The sequence below is a fragment of the Urocitellus parryii genome, chromosome 9, assembly GCF_045843805.1.
Source record: "Urocitellus parryii isolate mUroPar1 chromosome 9, mUroPar1.hap1, whole genome shotgun sequence".
In the NCBI taxonomy this organism is placed as follows: Eukaryota; Metazoa; Chordata; class Mammalia; order Rodentia; family Sciuridae; genus Urocitellus; species Urocitellus parryii.
In genome coordinates, this window is record NC_135539.1 from 86565445 (window position 1) to 86587141 (window position 21697).

At 54.5% G+C, this 21697-nt stretch overlaps 1 protein-coding gene across 5 annotated transcripts; it reads right to left on the bottom strand.

Moving 5' to 3' along the window:
• On the bottom strand, positions 1 to 21370 carry Rab4a (RAB4A, member RAS oncogene family). 5 transcript variants are annotated; one of them, XM_026412650.2, is made up of 8 exons: positions 19586 to 19702; positions 7914 to 7994; positions 7543 to 7657; positions 5217 to 5279; positions 3925 to 4079; positions 2545 to 2640; positions 463 to 591; positions 1 to 156 (listed from the first exon to the last, which is right to left on the bottom strand). In XM_026412650.2, the coding sequence occupies exons 1-7, from the start codon at positions 19614 to 19616 to the stop codon at positions 476 to 478; spliced, it is 657 nt and encodes a 218-aa protein (XP_026268435.1). In that variant the 5' UTR covers positions 19617 to 19702; the 3' UTR covers positions 1 to 156; positions 463 to 475. The 5 variants fall into 5 exon arrangements, with proteins under 5 accessions (XP_026268435.1, XP_026268442.1, XP_026268462.1 ...); XM_026412657.2 differs by lacking the exons at positions 7543 to 7657; positions 7914 to 7994 and having other exon boundaries at positions 19586 to 21370; XM_026412677.2 differs by lacking the exons at positions 7543 to 7657; positions 7914 to 7994 and having other exon boundaries at positions 3925 to 4041; positions 19586 to 19673.
• Positions 21371 to 21697: the final 327 nt, after the last annotated feature.

The window sequence follows — 21697 nt, forward strand, 5'->3', positions numbered from 1 at the left end:
CCGGTGTCGTCCCTCACATCAGGTTTATTACGTGGCTCCTGGGCTGCCTTTGCCAGCTGGAGTAGCGTCCCCATAAGATCCACTTCTGCTCAGAGAAGAGTGGAAAAGCTGCAGATTCTCCAAGCTTCAGCCACTGTCCCAACACCACGCAGACACCTGAAAAACAGAGCCATTGGGAACATACACACCTACAAACTCAGAAATACACCTGCTGGGTGCTGGAGGAGCTGGGCACACAGGTGCCACATGGAGATGTGAGAAACCAAGGAGCGCCCTGGCAGGCACCAGGGTGGGTGGGCTTCGGCCACTCCAGTCCCCATGTGCCCTGCCGTCCTCTGAAGGGCCTGGGAGCTCCTGAGCGTGGACTCTGGCTAACGCGGCGCCTCCTTTCCTACTGAAGCTCCGTGGCCCTCCTGCTGCAGGCGGCAGGTGGATCGGGGATCAGGGAGCGGGCACACCCACCTGTGTAACGGCTCTAACAGCCACACTCCTGCACGCTCACAGCCTGTGTGCGGCGTGGGGACCGGAGCTGTCTCAGGGCGGCGTCTCCATATTGGATGCCTGAGCCCATCCTTTCTGGGTCCAGCTCACCTATGGGATAAGCACATCTCTTTAAAAAGGATTGTTATTATTCCATGATCCCCAAACAAATTATGAAAAAAGTGTGGAACACCATGAACATTTTCCCCCCTTTCCAGGAAAGAGGAAAAACGTGTATGTTAGCACACACATGCATTAACCACCTCTAGGACACAGAGGACTGGGAACAAAGTGGCTGCCCCGTGTCCCCATGACAGGGAACAGCAGAGGTGGTGTGGAAGGTCCCTTCTGCTTGTTCTCTTGTACCACCTGAATTTGGAATTTCATGGATATATTATGTATGCAAAATAAAGTCAATTTAAAACTGAATTATTAAGATGCCACTGTCTACTTTTAAACTGGCAAAAACGCAACTCAGATAATATAACACCCCAGGACACAGCATAGTGAAGCACCTGCTGACAGGGGGTGCCACAGCCCCTGCCTAACCAGCACTTTGCACGAGACTGGAATCACACTCTTAGTGCTTTCAGACTAGTGTGCTAGAGTTCATGAATAGCAGGTACTAGCATGACCAAACCTCCAAAATAGGCTGGTACCACAGATCTCAGTGATCACGGGATCAGTGCATCTGACACACCTGTCCCTGTGTGTGCATGATGTGTATGTGGAGCAGGGCAGCTCACATGTGTGTCTCTGTGCATGCATGATGTTCACTTGGAGCAGTGCAGCTCACTTGTGTCCCTGTGTGTGCACGATGTGCAAGATGATGTACATGGAGCAGTGCAGCTCACATGTGTGTTCCTGTGTGTGCATGATATGTGCATGGTGATGTACATGGGGCAGTGCAGCTCACACCCGTGTCCCTATCCAACGTCTGCACCTCCACCTGGGCTGAGGAGATGGCTTAGGCTGGGCTTCCCACTGTCCCCATCTCATGTCTGTTCCTTCACTTGGCTGAGGAGATGACTGGGCTGGGGTCCCTTGCTCCACACTTTGGCCATGGACTAAACCTGTGCTGCCATTGCTCAGTTTTGTTTGGGTCTCCTGACACTGAAGAGAAGATCCTACCTCTGAGGTCCCCCTGCCCAAGGGGCACTGACATATTCTTGGTGACACCGTCCTACCACTAGCCCATTGGTGCTGTTGCCACCATGTCTGGGCTCATCTCCCTTCCTTGCTTCCGTGTCCTGGCTCGAGCTTGCCAATTGTCCTGTGCTTGGATGGTCCCTGAGTGCCGTCTCTCTTCCCATTGTCCTCCCTGGAGCCCCTGTCTGATCACCTCAGTCACCCTGATGGCACCCTGCCTGACCTCCCACAGAGCTTCTCCTCCTGGGTGGATGTCAGTCTCAGAACAGCTCCAGCCCTGTTCTAGCAGCTCAAGACATGGGCAGGGGCAGGGCTCCTGTGGCACTCTGGGTGGCTGCTGTGCAGCCAGGCTGGAATCCCCGAGTTTCGAGAGGCAGCTCCTGGCCTCACAAGGATTGCAGGCCAGTCCTACCTCCTAGCTTCTCTGCCCTTGCCTCCCCTCCTTCATGTCCCTGGGCTGACTGCTGCCCTATAGCTGCAGATGCCCCGCTCGGCACCTACTTGGAAGCCTGCCTGGGTGACCTCAATCTCCTTCCTACTGCCCTGGCATCATCTGGTGACAGTGAGAACCTAGTCTGACAGAGGACAGTGCTGGCACTTTGTCCTTGCCTGCATCGGGCCTGGAGTGACTACACAAGTGTCTGCCGTTCCCACAACATCCTGTAGCCCTGACCCCATGAGAGAAGGAGCAAGCTGTTGAAGAGACCTTGGAGATGCTGCCCTGGGGTCAGGCAGGTCCACCACCCTTAGGCCTGGGGCTTGTATCTCAGCCATGGGCCCTTTGAACCCTCAGTGGAGATTTTAAGTCAGGAGGTACAGAGAATCTGCTCTGCCCAGTCACCATGCAAGAAGGGGACCCTGCAGAGCCAGCAGGAAGAGCAAGTAGCAGGACTATGCCTACCAAGGGCGCTTTACCTGACTCGATCCTGTTGAGTATTTTTCGTGCACACTGCACAAATGCCTCTTCTACATTCTCCCCAGTCAGCGCACTTGTCTCCAGGAACATCAGCTCTGAAAGTGATGTCAAACAAGACACGGTGTGTTTAGATGGTGATCGCACTTGTCAATCTCTAACAGGCTGCTTAGTGTTCTCAGAATGGCAGGAAGGCCCGATTCATGACCTACAGCCATCTATTTCTGAAAAAATAAAATCAGTATATGTCAACATGCTTTAAAAAAATGTTAACAGGATTAGTAAGACCCCATATCAAAAAAAAAAAAAGATTTGGGGGCTTCTGGGGATGTGATCAAGCTGTAGAAGGCTTGCCCAGCACGTGCAAGGCCCTCAGTCTAATCCCCAGCTCCACAGAAGACCCCCAAACACATAAACACAAAATCAAAATTGAAAAATGTTGGAGGTATCTAATGTTTTTCAAACATTAGCTATTGTCTTGGCTGGCCCTGATCCGTTGGGGAGATGGATGAACCTGTAAACAGGCTCTCTGTGCCAATGACCATCAGGAAGGAGGCAGGAACGGGCCCTACCCCCAGTGCACGGGAAGCCTCAATGTCCTTCTCCAAATAAACTGTCTCACCAGGAACAGGACTTGCAAGTATCTGCCAACCAGGGGACTACACTGCGAGTGGCCCCAATGTGCACTGTGGCTCCCACCCCCAGAGCCACCAGGGCCCAGTGGGAGGCGTGTACCTGCCCCTGAGGTGAAGGCCCCCTCTGCTTCCTCCCAGCACAGGATACTGAGCTGTGACCCCTGAGCAGCTCCTTCGCTATGGCTTACGTGCGTCTCTGATGTTTACTTTCTTAGCAAAAAACCCGCAGAGCTGTTTGGGGCCTAGAGACCAATCAAACCTGACTTTAGGATATTCTAGTTGTTGATTGGCACTCACAGTTCAAGTTACCTAAAACGTCCGCATTTGCTCCATCCTGTTACCCATGAGCAGCCACCCATGCTATGTGGTGGTCTTGTATGTCCTATCTGGCACTTCAGAGGTGTCAAAGCCATATGTACCAAGTGGCTCTGATGGTCTACAGGAAGCACAGCCAGTTGGCCAGAAGCGGGTCTGAGGCTTCCTTTCCATGCACAAGGACACAATTTAGAGTGCTGACTGAGCCCGGGGCGGAAGAGACCTTGCAAAGTGTTACAGGTGTTTCCATCAGCGTGGTGGCTCTGGGGGCCCTGGGCTCTGGGGCAGGGTGCGCTGTGTGACCACGCTGACTGAATTCACACCCTAGTGGCAGTTCTGCCTTCCCAAACACAGCCCAACTTCGACCCTCCTGAAGAGCACCAGCACAGCACCCATGTCCACACCGAGAGCCACGAGGGGGAAGAGACTTGCCATTCTCTTGCGCGAACCTGGAGGCCTCTAGGAAGGTGACTTCCCGGTCAGTGTCCAGGTCCTTCTTGTTCCCGCAGAGGAGGATCACGATGCTCTGACTCGCCAGCATTCTGGCATCTGTTAACCAATTAGTAAGCGCATTGTAGGTTTCTCGGCTGTGTGACACAAGATTGTGAAAATGATACATGTATTTTATAAGACCAGCAATCTTTCCAGCCGCTCATCCTACTCCACTGCTCGGCAACATGTCAGGTAAGGGCCTTAGGGTCCCCTGGGGAACCTGAACACACCCAAGCTGCCAGGGCTCAGGAGGAGGAGCCCTGACTCTTTAGGAGCACAAAGGGTACAAGAGCCTGGTGCCTGACTGCTGGGCAGCTGGGCACCTCTCCATCAACTGTCCTGCCTGTGCTGCACTCTGCTCATGGGAGTCCAGCAGATGGATTCTGCTAGAGACTGTGTGGGGACAACTGCTACCTCCTGCTCTGCCCTTAGGAGCCCTAGGTGCAAGCACCACCCCACAGCCCCTGCAGGCAGGCCGTGGCCAGGCTGTCCACTCAGGGCCCACTCAGACCCGCTTTCTCCCCTCCGACAGCTAAGGGCAGGTGCACCTGCAACCTGATGCCCTCACGCCTCAGAGGCCAGAGAGGGGCAGCCACGTGACACCCCGTCCCTGGACAGGTTCCTACCCAGAAAGGACACTTGCAGGTGGCCTCTGTACCCCGTGTCTGAGCCAGGCCTGAATCCTGGGATCAGCGTCGTGCATGGGATTTCCGCAAGGACAGGAGCACTCTATATGTTGTGCTGTCTGATGCCACAGTCACACCAGCACTTAAAATGTGGCTAGTGCAACCAGGGAACTGAATTTTTAATCTTTGTCTCAATGGAATTGCCACATGTGTCCAAGGGTTACCCTGTTTGTGCTCAGTAAAACCGATCCAATCTCCGACAGCCTCGTAAGGACCATGTGGTCCCCATCACACGCACCCACAGGCAAGGAACCCAGGAAGCTAAGTCTTGGCCTGTGAGGTCACACACAGAGCAGCTGGTCCAGGACACAAGCAGCCTGAGCCAGAGCTGTGTCCCTACCTCCCTGGGTCACTTTTGATAATGCTCATGGAGAGCTCCGTGGGTCTGCAGGAGAGCATCCGGCACCAGGGGCTTCATTTACAAAAGCCTCCCAATGTTTCTCAAAGACCTCCAAGACCCCACAAGGCCCCTGCCCTAGGCATCTGGCCAAGGCCAGCCCTGGGGACACAGGGCACCAATGCCCGGCTCAGGGGGGCTGGCATTACCTGGTGATGTCATAGACGAGGAGCGCACCAGCCGCACCTCTGTAATAGCTCCTTGTCACAGACCTGAAAGGACAACAGCAGCTCTAACTCAACCACCAAGACCCTCCACTGCCCAGCACCACCTCCCCAGACCCCCAGGCTTGCTTTGTGAACCCCAAAAGAGACAGACCTGGTGTCAAAGAGCACGACTCTGGAGGTGTGAACACATGTGTCATCCTCCGGGAATCATGTCATGGAATCAATGGGAGGATGTCAGGCTGGGATGGGCAGGGTGTCTTCCCCAGAGCGGCACAGCTGCATGCATGGCAGGGGGCAGGGTGTCTGCCCCCTCAGGGGTAGTGAAGCCTGGGCAGCAGCCTCTCCCAGCCTGGGTCCAGTCACCTCCTCTGATCTAATCTCCTGGGACTTGATTTCCCTTTTTACAGTTGGTTAAGTGGTTAAAGGACATAGCCGTGAGTGGGCACTCCTCTGGCCACAGAAGAATGATCACAAACTCCCAGGCTTGTGAGGCTCAGGGTTTCTTTCTTCTGGTATTTACTGCTTATTTCTATAAAGTGCCTCTGAAGTGGTTTGTGCTTGGGGCTGGTGCTTCCTGCTGCAGTAGTCTCATGCTGGGCGGCAGCGCATGCTGACCACCTGGGCCTTCCTCAGGTTGGGGTCCCTGGGCTTTGTCCAGGGGAGGTGGCCTCTACCCCTCCTCACATCTTCTGGCCACCATCTTGCTCCTGCACTGACCTGCTAGTTGGGCTGTGTGAGGGTTTTAGGTTGGAAACTTTTCCCTCTGAGTTCTGAAGGCATCTCGGCCCTGCCCTGGTGCTGGGGAAGGGACCTCTGACTGCACAGCCAGCTTTCACCTTCATCTCACTGGGTCCTCAGCACCTTGGAGCTCCCAGTGCTGCTCTTGGCTTAGTGCGGCTCTGACTTCTGAGCCTTCCACCTCTCCTCTTGGCTCTGGGGAGTTCCCTTCTCAGCCTGACCTGCTCTGGACCTCCTCACCATCCCCTGCGGTGGAGTGGGCCAGCGACCTGGACTGTGGTCTCTCTGCTGCCGCTCTGGCTCTCTCCTGGACCCCTGAGCAGTCTGCCCTCGTCCTTCACTGAGGCTGGCCTGTCTCTGCCCTACCCCTGCTGCCTCGCTGTCTGGGAGGCTGGCCACTCAGGGACACTTCCTGAGAGCACTCTTCACATGTGTTCAGCACTCTTTGTTCTTATTTCTGGGGACTTCCCCTTCTCCCAGAAAGTCCCAGCTGATGTTCTTGGTTTGGGCTCTTTGACCATCGGTACTGTGTTCAATGGTCGTTTCTTCTGTCGGATCATTTCTGTTAGGAGCCAGGGATGGAGAGGGCTGGGGAAAACTTGCCAACCTCACTCTGATCCCTGGAGGGTCTGGGGCTGCTGTACCAGGAAGCCAGTGCCGGGCCTCGACACCCCTCAAGCCTGTCCATTTTCCTGCAGTCACCCTTTCTTGGCCTGGTACTGGCACAGCTGGCTGCCAGTAGTCATCGGGGAAACAGGGGGAGGCCAGGGCTCTCCTGCAGTGGGCCTGCCTGCCAGGCAGAGCCTCAGACCCTCACCCTAGAGGCTACACCTCTCCAGGCTCTGGAAGCTGGTGTCCCCAAGCCTGGCTTTCTCTGGGACTCCTAGGAGGGGCCCCCACAAAGAGGAACGGCCCCTCTCCTACCTGCTTGAGAGGTACTCCTGGTCATTCATGTCCTGGGAGCTCTGGGGTGGAGGCTATATCAGGTGGGACCACTGTTCAGCCAGGGTATCCAGGAGTGGTGATGGCGGGGACACTGTGGTATTTCTGAATATTACTAACGCACAGTATGTACCAATCTTAATGAAAAGCTAAAGGTTTGTAGTGGAGTGAGTTTTATTTCCCAAATCTCAATACTGAGTGTGTGCTCTGACCTGGTGTACCTGTAGGAACCCAACCAAGCGTGGCCCAAGTCCTGCACCCAGGTTCTTGACAGCCCGCTGAGCACCTACCCTGCAGGCATCTAGCCACAACCTTGGGCCTCCATGCCTAACAGAGTGGAGCCCCAAGCAGCTTTTCAAAACCCCACCTAGGAAGGGAACAATGGGTGGATGCGCCCTGGCTTTGCAGAGATTCCCATCTAAACACGGCTCCAGCCATGACCTGCGGCAGTGAGCTGGCCGAGTTAGAGGCTCCTCGACCTCTGGGCTCTAGCCTCTTCAGGGGGAGCTTCCAGAGGCTGAGCTGGAGGCAGTGCAGGGGAGGACGTGGGGCGGGAGCCTGTATGAGGAGAGAACATGATCATTTCACCCAAGTTTCCGAGACTTTATTAAATCAGAGGAAAAGCTACCTGAATCGTTCTTGTCCCGCTGTGTCCCATATCTGTAACTTGACGTATTTACCACCAACATTTATTATTTTTGAGCCAAATTCCACTCCTATTGTATGATTTGAGTCATCTTTGACTGAAAAGGAGAAGCAAGAACAAAGCATTTCATTTTAGACCTTTAGGGAAAGAGGTCAACCCATCTGGGCAGCGACACTGAGGTTAGGGGTTGCCGGGAGCCAAGTCACCTCCGCCCTATTCACCTCATGGCTTTAGGTGAAATGCACACCACCCTGTTCTCAAAGGCCCTAGAGCTTTCTCTCCAAGCCCTTTAAAGCTTGCACCTCTGAGTACAAAGGCACCCTTTCCCGACCATGGCCCAGGATGTTACTTACATTTTTTTTCAATAAACTGATGAAGTAAGCAAGATTTCCCAGTCCCCGCATTTCCTATCACCAGGAACTTAAATAAAAAATCTGCAAGACAGAGGGAGACTGTGAAAAGCATCTTGAAAGTGGAGGCCATGAGCTTATTCCTAGACTGCCATGCTCGCTGAGGTCCTGCCTGTTAACGGGACAGAGGACAGAGCAGGGGTGCTGGAAGGTGGTACATGCTGGCTGGCCTTGGCCCCGGCACCATCCATGCCTCCTGGTGCCCTCAGGACTCTGCCCATCAGTGCACTCTGAACCACTTCTTTTGAAGTCTGAAGTTGAGAACCAAGTGAGCAAAGCATGTCCCTGCTAGCCTCTGTTCAAAGGCATGTGTGCACTCAGTTCTGAGCAGCAAAGCCCAGAAGTTCTAAGTGTGTCCTTACAAAAGCATGAGCCTGGAGGACTTGGGAGCTTCCAGGGTGCTTGGGAGGAACATGCAGGTCCATCTGCGGCCTGAGGGTCCTCTTCCCTGGTGACTCATGGGAGGGACAGCTCAGGCCAAGTTCAGTGGGCATATCCTATGGGCAATCCCTGACTCAGGGTGGAGAAAGCCCACACATCCTCTTCATCCACAGTCCTAAACTCCCTGGGACATCACGTGCATGGAGTGGGGACCAGGGGGCTCCAGGATGGGCTGTGCTGGTCACTGTGGAGCAGCACAGGAGTCTGTGTGGCCCTGGAGGCCTTGCCTTGTTGTCCCTTTGTTGAGGATCTTTTCTCCTGCTCAGCCTGGGAATGGCACTGCACCGACTCCCTCTCCAGCTCTGCATGTCTGCACTGACCCTGGCCTGTCAGTGCCATCCCACGCCACGTCCTTTGGGCCTGTTCTGCCTCCTGCCTCCTGTCTCCTCCCCAGGTGGGGGCCAAGTACTCCCTGACCCTGGCTGCCCCTTCCCCAATTAGGCTAAGAGCCGCTGGCACTGGCCTGGCCTGGCCCTGCCACCTGTGTTCAGGGACAGTGCTATTAGCAATTCACTAACAAGGCCACTGACAGGGGTAAAGGACAGCAGGCAACCCTGCCATTACTGCTGTACTCCTAGGCATTGAACCCAGGCAAACCAAGGTGGGTTCACAGACCTGGCAGGTGGACGTTTCATCCTTAAAGCCTCAACTGGGAACAGCCAGGCAGTCTGCAAGGGGCACTAGGTTGCACTTGGACTCCCAGCCCAGGCCTGGCAGGTCCCCAGGGATTGCAGAGCCAGGAATCACAACCATGAGCATCCATTCCTAATAGTCTTGAAATAGCAAGATACAGCAACAGAGCAGGGTAGAGGCTGCCAGGGCGGGTGGGGCAGGAAGGCAAGAGGAGCTGGCCTCCTGGGGGTAAGGGTCCTGCCGGCCACGAGGCTGCCATGGCCCTGAAAGGTGTTCTCTCTGGGGAAATCCCTGTGGAGGGGCCCAAGACCCTGTGAACCTCCTTAGAAGTGTGAGCCTGCAGAGGCCTCGGCATGGGAAGCGCATCAGCAGACAGAGGGGTGCCACTCTCAGGCTCCTGGCCTGAGTGGGAGCAGCAGTAGGATTTTTTGGAAGAGCGTGGCCCCAGAGGAGCGGAGGCACAGCCAGGCTGTCCTCAGTCCCCACCTGCCTTAGACACATGGGTGAGCCTCCAGTATCCACCTCTAGGGGCTGTGGCTGTAGCTCAGCCGCAGAACACTTTCCTCACACGTGTGAGGCACTGGGTTTGATCCACAGCACCGCATAAAAATAAATAAAGATATTGTGTCCATCTGTAACTAAAAACATTTTTAAAAAAAGAAAAAATAATCCACATCTAGTGAGGCATTGTGGTCAGCGCCCAGTGATCTGGACCCATAGGTCACTCTGGATAGACACGTGCTGCAGGTGGCAGGTGGTCAGCTGCCCCGGGAGCCCTGCTTTCTCTCCTGGGTGCTCAGCAGCTCAGAGAGCTCAGTAACTGAAGGGAACCCAGGTGGCACGATGGCTAGGGAGGGCTCTTACAGTCCATCCATTCTAACAGAGGCCGTGTGTTTATGAGAACTGAGGGCTCAAAACCCAAACGCAGAATCCCTCGCATGACCCACGGTCTTCAGATTTACCTGCAGAGGGCTTCCTCAGAACAGGTGGTGCTGGAAGGCAGGGAAAGACCATGCCCTGAAACACACCTGAAGCAGATGCCCTGCCATGCAAGGTGAACGTCCACATGAGAAATGCAGAACCGTGGGCAAGACAGGCACAGGCAGAGGTCAGCCATCCTGGGCAGACACACAGGTCGGGCCTGAGGAGAGCACAGGCCAAGGGGCGGATGCAGGCAGAGGCACAGGTGATGTCCCTCCAAGGCCCCTCCACCACTTCCCAGGCCAGGCAGATGGGGCATGTGCATGGGAAGGCCAGACACGGTCCTGAGTCCTCAGGAAAATCAAGTCACAGTGGACGAGATGGCTCCGCCTTCCTAGCTGCTCTCTTAGGTGAGGTCAGAGGGAGGCAAGGGGCAGAGCCCATGCACCTACTAGGCACTTGGCCCCTGGGGCATGGGGTCAGGGCTCACAGGGCACAGGGCACACGCAGAGAGAGGGCAACTCACTACCCAAATAGGAGCCTGCAGCTATCCAACTGAAGCCAGGCGGGCTTGGAGGGGAGGTGTCCCCGAAGGCTCCTGTGTTAATGCAGGAGTGCTCAGAGGTGAAATGATCAGGTCATGGTAGCTGTGACCTAATCAGTGGATTAATTCACCTCATGGATTAATAATTTGAGAGGACTACTGTACCTAGTGGTCCCTGTAGGTAGGTCTCTAGGGGTGCCTTGGGGACTATCCTTGTCCCCTGGCTCTCCTCCTCCTTCTGCTTTCTGGCCATCATGAGCTGCACATCGTCCTCTACCACGCCCTTCAGCCAGATGCTCTGCCTTACCTGGACCCAAAGTGATGGAGTCGCTGTCTATGGACTGAGACCTCTGAAGCTCTGAGCTCAAAATGAATATTTCCTCCTCTGAGTTGTTCTGGTTGGGTATTTTGGTCACAGTGATGCAGAGCTGAGTGACACAGCCACATAGAGTGGATACAATGAGAATAGGACAGAAGGTGCCCAGGGAGCAGCCAGGGGAGAGGAGGCAGGAGAGAAGGTGACTGGAGGTGACCTGGAGGAACCAAGAGATGCTGACCAGCTCTCTGCACAGACACTGCAGGCACCAGCTCAGTCAGAGGTTGGGGACAGAGAGTGGTGTATGGCAGCCAACCTTGCTGAATGAGCACTGGCCCAAGGTCATCAGGAGACAGCAGTGGAAGACACTGCTGGGCACATAACATGGAGGACACTTGCTTTGGAACAGAGTTTGGTATCCGCTGCAGGAAGGCTGGCTCCGGAGAGGCCGGGAGCCGTGTGGGGATCCTGGAGAGAGCACCATAGGCAGCGGGTTCCCGTGGTGCTGGGCACTGTGCCCAGGTGGCATGGTGCAGAGTGGAATCGGGGCATCTGTCGATTCCAACTTGTAGCAGAGAACCCAGAGATGCTGGGTTCTTGGGCCTGTGACTCTGGTGACCTGTTCACTGGGACCATGGGCACCAGGGATGGTGCAGAAGCAAGAGGCTCAGCAGTGAGCCCAGCTGCCCAGCATGGAAATGGCCATCTCTCATTGCTGCCTGCTGATGCAGTAATATCTTTAAATACAACCCCCTGGCTACGTGGAAAACCACCCAGAAGAGAAGGTGGAGGCCTGAGAACAGTCACCCTCAGGCAGGAGCACTGGATTTGTGGGAGGACCAGCGGCCAGCGCTCTGTGAAGTGTGGGAGGAGTCTCACGATGCTTTGTGGAGTGCCCCAACCAGAGCCACAGAGAGTGGAGAACTAAGGTCCACACTGGAGACTGTAGCTGGGCTCTTCGCAGTGTCAGGACCTGATGAAGGTGGACACATCTTCTTCTAGGTGCCCGTCTTGTGTGCTGGCAACAACCTCTGCAGGCAGAGCTGGTGCCTGGCCAGGGTCCCACCTCTTCAAGCTGTTGGTATGACCTTCGGGTTCTCAAGTGAGTTCTGGATGCAGGTGCATACAGAGCATGTGCGTCCTCACAGTGGCCAGAGCGAGCTCTGCCAATGTCACAGCATCATCGTTCCAGAGGCCATTGGGTCTGTGACAGTACCCTGGTGCATGTCCAAGGCTTGCTTTACCTTGGGTCCTGCCCCCACCTCTAGTCTGCCCTGAATTCAGTGATGAATTTTAGCTCAGTTTGAGATGTCCAGGGACCTCTGTACCATGCACTACAGCAAGAGTGGGTCAGGATCACACTCGTAGTCTCTCTCCTCACCTGTGGTGCAGCGGGGCTCATCCCCCCAGTGTGAGGGTGAGCTCCCCAGTGCAGTCCCTCAATGCAGGCTAGGTGAGGCCACCCCTCAGCTCCAGTGCATCAATGCTCCTTGAGGGAAGGCCCTGGCATGGTGGTGGAGACGGGACCTGAGAGCTGAGGCCATTCAACAGATAGGGACTGTTCACAGGGAACCAGCTGCATCACTAAGATGGCGTACGCCAGGAGAAAAAGGGATGGCCACTTTCCTTTTTGTTGGTTTTAGGGATTGAACTCAGGGGCACTCAACCACTGAGCCACATCCCCAGCCCTATTTTGTATTTTATTTAGAGTCAGGGTCTCACTGAGTGGCTTAGTGCCTCATCATTGCTGAGGTTGGCTTTGAACTCTGGATTCTCAGGTCTCAGCCTCCCGAGCTGCTGGGATTACAGGTGTGCCCACCATGTTGGGCCACCCTATGTATTTTGAGTTGGGTTTTCTGCCACTTGCAGAGTAATAATCCATCATCTGCTAAGTAGAAAACCTTAATCATAATATTTTTGCCTGGGCTTAGAGTGAGAGGATTCATTCAACAAGATCTTCATGAATAGCATGAGGCTGGGGATCCCACCCTGGACCCAGGCCACAGCAAGGTGTGTCCATCCTGGGGATCCAGGCCAGGTCTGGGCTCTGATAGTCCTGCAGGGCTGGACTCTTGTAGCCTGCCTTTGATTGCCATGCCTATGGATGACCAGCTTCCACATGGCCAACAGGCTTTCTCTTCAGGGGCAGAGTCTGGCCCAATAGCTCTGAGTCCAGGGCAACTGTGCTTTGGGGCATTGAGCTGGTTGTAGGCTTGATTCTAAGGGGGACTGGGTCTCTTTGTTTTCAAACTCTGGGAGGTGCTCTGGCTCCAGGAGGATGCCCCAGTCCCAAGGGGTGCCCATCTCCAGCAGGATGCCCCAGCCCCAAGAGGTGCCCGGTCTCCAGCAGGATGCCCCAGTCCTGAGGGGTGCCCTGTATCCAGCAGGATGCTCCAGCCCTGAGATGTGCCCCAACTGCAGGAGGATACCCTAACTTGGCTTCCACAAGGGACACAAGGACATCATGCCATAAATGCAGCTCTTCTATTTATTCTGGCCTTTTGTTTCATACGCTGTAACCTCTCAGGTGGAAGCAAATGGAGCCCCTTCAGCATCCTCTGAAGGCTGGCAGTGCTCAGGACTGTTCAAATCACCAGGACAGAAGTCCCTGGAGCCTCCCCAACTTCCTCCCCAGCTTGCAGTCTCGTCCTAAAAGACCTGCTCTGCTCACCAGCCGAGTGGACTGAGCCTCAACACGGGCCTGAGGGTTGTGCAGGCACAGGGCTCATGCTCACTGCACCAGCACTTCCCCAAAGCCTGGAGCAGGCAGGCAAGAGAGCAGGAAGGAGTGCTGTCACTGACTGGAGGCACACAGAGCTTCCCTGTCCTTGTCTTAGGGTCCCAGTTGCTTTGCTGCCTGATTCAAAATTCACATTTGAAAAGAAAAGGATCTGCCTCCCTCTAAAGTGTATCCTCTCACTCATGGTTCACCAGCACTTCACTGACGACATCCTGTCTTCTGAACACTGCTCTTCCTTCTCAGAACATCAGAAATGCTGCGCAGCAGCAGGTTGGTCCTTCTGTCCACCACTGTCGTCCTGTGCTTGGTGGCCAAAGCCCTCTCCACAGACCCACCTTCAGGCCAGGAGTGAGTTTCAGAGGAAGGAGAGCAGCAGGCATGGTGTCCCTGTGGCTCTTGTCCAGTGCTGTGTGCTGTCCTTCAGACTCGCCTCTGCTGTCCCCCCACAAGGGAGGGTGCTTGCACATCGTGTTAGCCCTTGGCCCTCACTGACCATGGACAGGGAGCAACTGCGGCTATCGAAGGTGGCCAGGCGCAGGGTGTGTAGGAGAGCTGTGTGTTCACACGGTTTGCCTCCACCACACCCGGGCTTTGTCCCCATGGAAAGCTGTTGAGAGTGGGGGCCTTCAGGAGGGGACAGGCCTTGGGATTGCCCCTCGAGGCTGGGTTGGTGCTATTCTCTGGGATGGGGCTTCCTCACAGGACTGGGTCAAAGTTGGTGTGCAGGACTGGACTAGCCAGAGCAGGTGTTAGGAGCCAGGCCTCCCTCCTATCTGGCCTTCCCACGTGCCCAGGTGCTTTCCTTCGCACTACCAGTGCCGCACACTGGAACATCTCAGCCTCCAGGACTCCTTAAAAAAAAACTCTGGAAAACTTCATTGTTTATGGTACTGGGGATTGGACCCAGGGGTGCTTTATCACTGAGTGAAGTCCCCCAGCTTTTCTATGTTTTACTTTGAGAGAGGGTCTTGCTGAGTTGCTGAGGCTGGCTTAGAACTTGTGATTGTCCTGCCTCAGCCTCTTGAGTAGCTGGGATCACAGGTGTGCACCATCATGCCTGCCTGGCAAAAATAGACCTCTTCTTCTTTTTTTTTTTTTTTTAATTACCCATTCCTGGGGATTTGGTTATAGCCACAGAACATGGACTAAGATGAGTACCTTAGGACTGAGGAGTCAAAGGCTTTCTGCAAACTCTCGCTGCAGACCTCCTGGCAGAGGGTTAGTCCATCACATCAGTCTGACTCATCTCCACAGGAAGGTTTAAGAGAAGAAGATCCAGACACACGAGCCTTCTTCTCATCCAAAGAAATACTCAGAGCAGCTGGGCATATTAGCGCATGCCTGTAATCCCAGCACTTGGGAGGCTGAGACAGGAGGATCAAGAGTTCAAAGTCAGCCTCAGCAAAAAAAGTGATGTGCTAAGTAACTCAGTGAGACCCTGTCTCTAAGTAAAATACAAAATAGGGCTGGGGATATGGCTCAGTGGTGGAGTGCCCCTGAGTCCAATCCCCTGTACTGCCCCCTCAAAAAAAAAAAAAGAAAGAAAGAAAGAAAGAAAGAAAGAAATAGATAGATAGAGCAAAGATCACCAAAGAAGAGTAATTTTTTTTTTTTTTTGCTTCCGGGGTGCTGGAGATGGAACCCAAGTCCACGTGTAGCCTATGTTCCACTAGCAAGCTGATGCACCCCTATAATATTCAACCTTGGATGATTCTACACCACGTGGCCCAAAGAGGGAAATGGTTCTAACAACCGAAGATGCCATCATTCGTAGTACAAGCAGGTTCACCCTCATGCCTGCAGGAAACCATTCTCCAAGGAGCTCAAAAAGCTTTGGGGATGTCTCTCATTCCAAGCACAATGATCTCCCTGTGATGCCATGGCTCAAGAAGAGCCCCAAATAAATTTTATCAAGCCCATTCCCAGTCCACCTGACCAGAAACCCCCAGCCCCAGGGAGCTCCTGTGACCCGTGAGTAGGGCCAGCAGAGGTGCTGCAGAGTGGGCCTGAGGAAGCGGGCGGCAGCTCAGGGCAGTCCCTACACTTGCCCACGGCGCTGCCAGGAGAACTCCAGGAAGCCTTGTTTTCTCCATTTCCAGTTGAATAAACTGCTCTGAATTAACTTTCCATTGTAGTTTCAGGGGCAGGGGTGACTTGAGTTATAGTAAAGGGCATCCAGGAAGACTCAGCAGTCAGCTGGTTTTCAGTGAAGGAGAAAAGCAAAAGCACTTTCCAATCATGAATTTATTCAACCTGAAGAAATGCCCTTGTTTTTTCTGCTTCCTTTGTTGACACATTTACGTGTCCTGACATCTATGCAGCTAAGACAGTGGTGATCCAGGTGACACCTAGTGCAGGTTACCTGGCACCTTCTTGGAGCCAGGCGGCTCTGAACCTGCCACTTCTCTTTCTTGGGGTGCCCTCCTCACTCCATCTTGTCTTATCAAGTCTGGGCTTCGCCAAGAGCAGGGTTTGATGGCCAAAGCCAATGGGTTTGCTTCCCAGGCTGGTCACAACAAGCTGCCCATCAGGTGGCTTTGAACCATAGGAGGTGCTGTCTTATAGTTCTGGGGGCAGGGAGTCTCACATCGAGGCAGGGCAGTTGAGCTCCCTCTGAGGGTGCCAGGGAAGGGCTTTCCTTGCCTCTTCTACATCTGGCTGCTGGCCGACATTGGCTCCTTGGCTTGTGGCCGTCACTCAATCTCAGCCTCTACCGGCACGTCACGTCCTCTCTGTGTGAGTCTGCATCCTTACCTCATAAGGACAGCAGTCCCTGCATTAGTCCACCCTACTCCAGTATGACCTCATCTTAACTCTGTCTGCAAAGATCTTTTTGTCTTTCTCCTCGCTGTGACCAAAGACTTGACAACAGCAAACAGGAGGAGGAGAAGTTTATCTGGCTCACGTTTACAGACTCACTCGTGTAAATGGCTGGCTCCTTGTTCTGAGGCAGAACCTCATGGTGGAAGGGTGTGGAAGAGGAAGGCAGCTCAGGACACGGCCATTAAGAAGCAGAGAGCTCTGCTCATCAGACAAAATATAAACCCCAAAGGCATAGGCCCAAGGATGGCCTCTTCCAGCCACACCCTACCTGTCCACAGTTACTACCCAGTTAATCCACTCCAGTGGATTAATGCACTGATCAGGTTAAGACTCTCAAAACCCAATCACTTCCCCTCTTAGCTTTCTTGCATTGTCCCACACCTGAGCTTTTGGGGGTCACTTCATGCCTACATCCTAACAGCCTGCTTCCAAATAAGGTCACACTCACAGACTCTGGGGTTCAGGACCTAGACATGACTTTGGGACATGATCCAACCCGCAACGTCCCACAAGGACACAGATTTGACAGTAAATGTCCAGTGATTCTCTTGATCACTCGGTAAATACACGATGTTGTTTTCAGAGGGAAGCACAAAATGAAAACTCTAAGAAAATAATATGATAAAAACGAGCCCAGGACCAGCAACTCACATGGTCCTCTCTTACAAACAGCCCTCCTACAGAGGCACATCTGCTCACGGGCAGTCTGTTAGCGTTCTCTATTCCTGAGTTTCCATCACACTGTCTGGCACCTCCGCCACATGTCCTGAACAACATGTTTAGCTCCGTCCTGCACATCACTGCTGGTTTCAGGAATTCCTCGGAGACAGGGTGCAAGCCCCAGGCCTCAGGTTGCTGGGGCACAGGTCCTTGGGGCGGCCCAGAAACACTCCACAGGGCCTTCAGAGTGTGGACTTTTTATCTGAGAGAACCTTGTTTCAGGTTAGTGTACTTGGACTGAGTATCTCTATTCCCCTCTGTTTGACACTTTGATTCTGTGTCATGATATTACACAGCCTAGAGCACTGTCCACATGGCTAGCCTCTGAGCTAGCACATGTGGGAGCCACCATCCCTGGCAGGTGCAGTAATAGCCTGAACATGCTAATGAAGAAGTGGTGGAACTGGCCCCTTGGCAGCATATCCCAAGTGGCTCTCCCCTCTTAGTCACAGACCATCGAGCTTCCAGAGCCCCCTTACACAGGAGAGGATGGGCCCAGAGTACAAGGAACTCAAAGGCCAGGCAGACATTCCTTCAGCAAGAGGCAAGCATTCGAGAGGAAGGGACATGAGGCTTTACTTCAGGGAACAGTGTCATGCAGACACAGCCATATCTGAAGGGCCAGGCGAGGCCTTGGTTCAGGGTGACCTTAGGTTGGCAACTTCAACCACCATGCCAGCTTTCTTTTAGTTTCCTTTAATTCCTCCACTGGAGAGAGGATTAAATCCAGGGGGAGTGGCAAGTAACACCCATTTGGAGAGGCCATGGAATCACCCTAATGGCCTTGCCTCTCGCTGAGCCCACTGGCCCCTTGGTCCTGCCATGCCCAGCATGCCCAGGATGCCCAGCACACTGTCAGGGCTGCAGCACTTCCTGTGAGAAGCTCTTTCCCCACTGATTCATGACAACCCCCCCCCCCCCACAAGCCCTCTTCCTGGGCGACCCGCCCCTCCCAGCGTTCCTGACCAGGAAGCTGGGTGTGGCTAGGGAGCAAGAAGCTCAGAGGAGCACAGGTGAGATGGCATGCGAAGGTTCTCTGCGTGGACAGGTCTGACTGGCTCTCTGCAGAACCAGACGGCAGGAGCCACCTGGGGGGTACCCACAGCTGACAACACAGTCCTAAGGAAGCCAGTGGCTGCAGGATTCTCTCAGCTTCTATGGACAGATGTCAGGCCCCACTCACAGGAGCAGGGCAGTGCCAGTTGCTGGCAGAGGACCAGGTGCCCTGTGAGCCCTAGTGTGACACCCTTCCAGCTTCCCACCCTCTCAAAGTCCAAGCCCTCCTTAGGCCCTCTGCCCCTCACCCTCCCAAACTATGGTGCTCAGATACATGCAGGTCTGGGCTGAGGTCCTGTGCTGCCTGGGCTCTGGCTGTAGGGCTGACACCTCCCTGGCCCTGACCTTCTGGGTCAGTGCTCTTTGCCATGTACTTGCACGGATTACATTCTTCAGAACTCTTGCCTGGCTTTAAGTTATTTATCCGTCAGTGTCCAGCTGGACATCTACACTCTTCCCCACTAGACTGCACACTGTGAGACCTAGCAGGTGTCTGTGGTGTTTGTTTCTGCAGTGTCCAGAGCCCTGACAACATGGTCCTGAGGAAGTCCGATGCTGCAGGATTCTCTAAGCTTAATCCCTCCTCCACACGCCTCTGTGGAGGGCAGGAGACATCTGCCAGGGTGGGAGCAAACACACCAGGCCTAAGGTCCATATTTGCACACCCAGAGCCTCTGGGTGACTATCAGCTGTCACATCTGAAAGAGTGATCAGGGGTTGGCAGACTGGTCTCCTTTATTGAACCTAGTGGGTGGGAGCAACTTAGTATATAAATTGAAAAAGCTTTGATTTATCAAAAAAGAAAAAAATTGCTTAGCACATTTGCTTAGGGGAAACAAAGATTAAACAGACTGGGCTCTGCTTCCAAAGTACTCATGGTCATCAAAAGGAGACGTGTTATAAATAGCCAGAGAGCAACCAAGAAAGGGCTGAGAGAGGGAGATGGATGAAGCCAGAGGTCGCAGGAGAAAGATGGGTTAATCACTGCTCCCTCACTGTAATCCTGCTGCAAAGAAGCAAAGGAGAGAACTCCCAACCAGGAACAGGGATCTGCCCTGTCAGAGGACACCCAGAAACAGGTGCGGCCCTGAGCCTGCGGCCCTCACTGAGCACCAGCGGTGGAAATCAAATCTGGTTCCCACACCCTGCACTGAATTAAATTCTGTAAGGAAAACCTAAGGGTGGCAAAGGGGCGCACGCAGGAAACCCGAGCCAGCCAACATCAGCCATATGCACTCCCAGACCGAGCAGGGCACCCTGACACCGGCTGGCTCTGCTACCCAGAGATCCTGGCATCGCAAGATCCGGACCTGGCCCAGCCTCCTGCCTGTTCCGTGGCCACCGTTCAAGAACCCAGACCGGCCTGGCTGGACACCCGGACACCCCGCGAGCCTGTTCTCCCGCCCCGCGGAAGGCCCTACCATAGGTCTCGGACATGGCGGTCTGCGACATCCTGGCCTCTCTCGCAGCTCAGCCGGGGTCTGTCCGGGTCCAGAGAGAAAACGAGGCGGGGACCGAGCAGCGGGGCCGGGCGGGTGCCTACAGCTAGCGCCGGCCACCGCGCTGCGGCCCAGCCGGACTCGGCTCCGCGCATGCGCACGGCTGCCCCGCGGAGGAGCCAGGGAGCTGGGCGGAGGATGGAGGGTGTGCTGCGCGGTTGGGGCGGCGGCCCGAGCACGTGCGCGCCCAGCTGGTGTCTGCGGCAAGGCCTGCTGCAGAGCCTGAGGTCGGCCGGGGGGACTCGCGCGGAGGCCGTGAGGTCCGGAGGCCAGGAAGGACGTGGAAGAAGAGGAGCACGGGCACCTGCACTGGGCGGTCCTTGTGCAGATGGCGCGGAGGCACAGGATGTGGTCAGCCTCCCGCGGCTCTCAGCCAGAGCAAGCTTCCCTTAAGTGGTAGTTGGACACCGCGGAAGCAGGATTACCCGCGGGAAGCCGAGCTCTTGGCCGGAACGTGCAGGCCTCCGGGCACCATGACGTGCAGGCCAAGAGTTCCCGAAAGAACCGACCCTGAGTACCTGTGTGGGGAACGGGCGTTCAGGGGAGGCACCACCTGGCCCTCAGGTGCAGGTGCGATTCAAGGTTAGGACTCCAGGAAAAACAACAACAGCAACACGCGCGCCACACACACACACACACACACACACACACACACACACACACCCCAGTTCAGAATTTCCGTTCTGTGGAGAGAGACCCGGCCTAGTCCACGGCGCCCGTAGCATCCCGGCGGCTGTCTTGGTAAGGGCAGCACACATCTGCCTCCTCGGTTTGGCTCCGTCCTCCGCGGGAACTGAACACAGACCTTCTGTCTCCCCAGCATTGTAGGGCTCTACATTTCTCCTTGCTTCCAAATCCCGGAGGGGCAAGCCTTTTGATCTGGAGTATTCTGTGTGTATGCTTCTTCTCGGTGGCCCAGACACTCTGCTGCTTTCTGCTGGGCTTCATTTAGGCTCCTAAGCAGAACAGTCTGCTTCTGATTAAGGCTTTTCAGAGGACAGTGATCCCCGGAGGAGGGAAGAAGCCAGTGCCCCTGAGGACTGTTCCCTTCCTTAGGTCTGAATTTCCTCCCTGCCAGAGACTGACTGGGTCAGGAAGAAGTCACTGGGTCAGTGATAGTTCTTGATGATGTCAGAAACTGGACCCAGAGGCCAGGGAAACCTATGCATATAGTAGCAGTGACAATTATACTATAATTCCAAAGCTGCCAGCAGTGTTCTGAACTGTGGGGATGGCCTTCAAAGGCCTTTGGAAAGACTGGGGAACATCCTCCTCCAGGGAGAACCTTGTGCTCACAGGGTTGCTGAGAGCCATTAGCCAAGTAGGTATGACAATTTCCTTGCCAGCGTACCTCATGTTGCTTAGAGGAAGGACTCGTAGAAATGGACTTGCCTTGGACATTTGCAGTGACATTGCATGTATGTTTGAGAAAGGTGACCCTGCTCAAGGACCAGGATGGATCCGGATTTAGGGTGTATCCTGCTGGGAATAGGGAGTATCCCGATCCTTGGGTTTAGGGCGGTTCCAGGTTTAAGGTGTACCCTGCTGGGAATAGGGCATATCCTGCTGCCTCAGGCACGCCAGATCCTTGAGTTCCCGTTGAGTTCTCGTGGGATTCAGAAAGTATTTGGGATTCAAAGCCTGGTGGAGTACTTGAATTTTGCAGCAGAACGTGGATTTTCCCGGAACGTGTGTAGAGTGCCTGTGTGAGTTTGGGAATAAAGAATTGCTGTTTGAATCTACAAGGCTATGAGTGGCTCGTGATTTTGTGCCTACCCAGACTGCGGCACAGGGTAAAGTCAGATCAGAACTGGAAAAGGAGAGGGTGGCAGCTGGGATCTGAGGGAGCCTCCCCCCCCCCCCCAAGCCCTGTGAAGGTCTTTATGGCTGGGTGATGGGCTGGGAGGTAGTGATTCTCCTAGGTATTGCTGGAGATTCCCAGCTGCTGTTGATGCTGTGAAAGGAAGGGTCAAGGTAGCGTGTGTCTTTCTCTAGCGATGCCTCCTTTTTCTTCAGAGGTTTGTAGCAGAGTTA

Coding starts and splice junctions, on each gene's coding strand:
- Rab4a (XM_026412650.2), bottom strand. CDS start 19,616: ATGTCGCAGACCGCCATGTCCGAGACCTATG. Junction 4,080..5,216: donor CTCGTCTATGACATCACCAG/GTAATGCCAGCC, acceptor TGTGTCACACAG/CCGAGAAACCTACAATGCGC. Junction 592..2,544: donor ACTCAACAGGATCGAGTCAG/GTAAAGCGCCCT, acceptor CTTATCCCATAG/GTGAGCTGGACCCAGAAAGG.